General features: G+C 42.3%; 1 pseudogene across 1 annotated transcript in view; it reads right to left on the reverse strand.

Annotated features, from left to right (window-relative positions):
* The window catches only part of TEOVI_000562700:pseudogene, a 1,030-nt pseudogene continuing 552 nt past the window's right edge, over positions 1-478 (reverse strand). The window contains 2 exon segments of the mRNA in view: positions 1-399; positions 401-478. The exon segment at positions 401-478 is cut by the window's right edge and continues 552 nt beyond it. Coding sequence covers positions 1-399; positions 401-478 — 477 coding nt within the window.

A 478-nucleotide genomic window follows, 5' to 3' on the forward strand; every position in this document is an offset into this window, starting at 1 on the left:
AGTGTCGAGTAGCAATGAAGTGAAGTTCCTATGAACTTTCATAAACTGGGAGTAGAAAGAAGTGATGTTGGACATTATTTCAAGAAGTACGGAAGGAGGTTGTCCGGAAGCAAAGGGTACGATAAGGGGACCGAATATATTTTCCACTTCGACCGTAAGTTGAAAAAAAGTAGCAGCACGACCATTTTTTTTCTATATCAGTACATCGCCAGAATTTTTTACAGCCCCATTTTTGTACGCATTGTCCCTCGGTTTATTAAAACATTCACTCACGGAACCATTCTGTACTGTTACTGCAAGACAACCGTCCCTATACTTTTGAACGGCATCCTTGCTCATAGAGTCTCTCAGAGGACACATTTGCTTAGCACAAGCTGTTGGTAATGCCCTAGCCTTTTTAAAGGTTCGATCTTCACATTCACCAGCACCTCCTTTCTCCACCGCCCTAACATCATCCCAAACAGTCCTAGTAATCTCA

The sequence above is a fragment of the Trypanosoma equiperdum genome, assembly GCF_001457755.1.
Source record: "Trypanosoma equiperdum strain OVI genome assembly, contig: ctg_1055, whole genome shotgun sequence".
NCBI classification, from domain to species: Eukaryota; Euglenozoa; class Kinetoplastea; order Trypanosomatida; family Trypanosomatidae; genus Trypanosoma; species Trypanosoma equiperdum.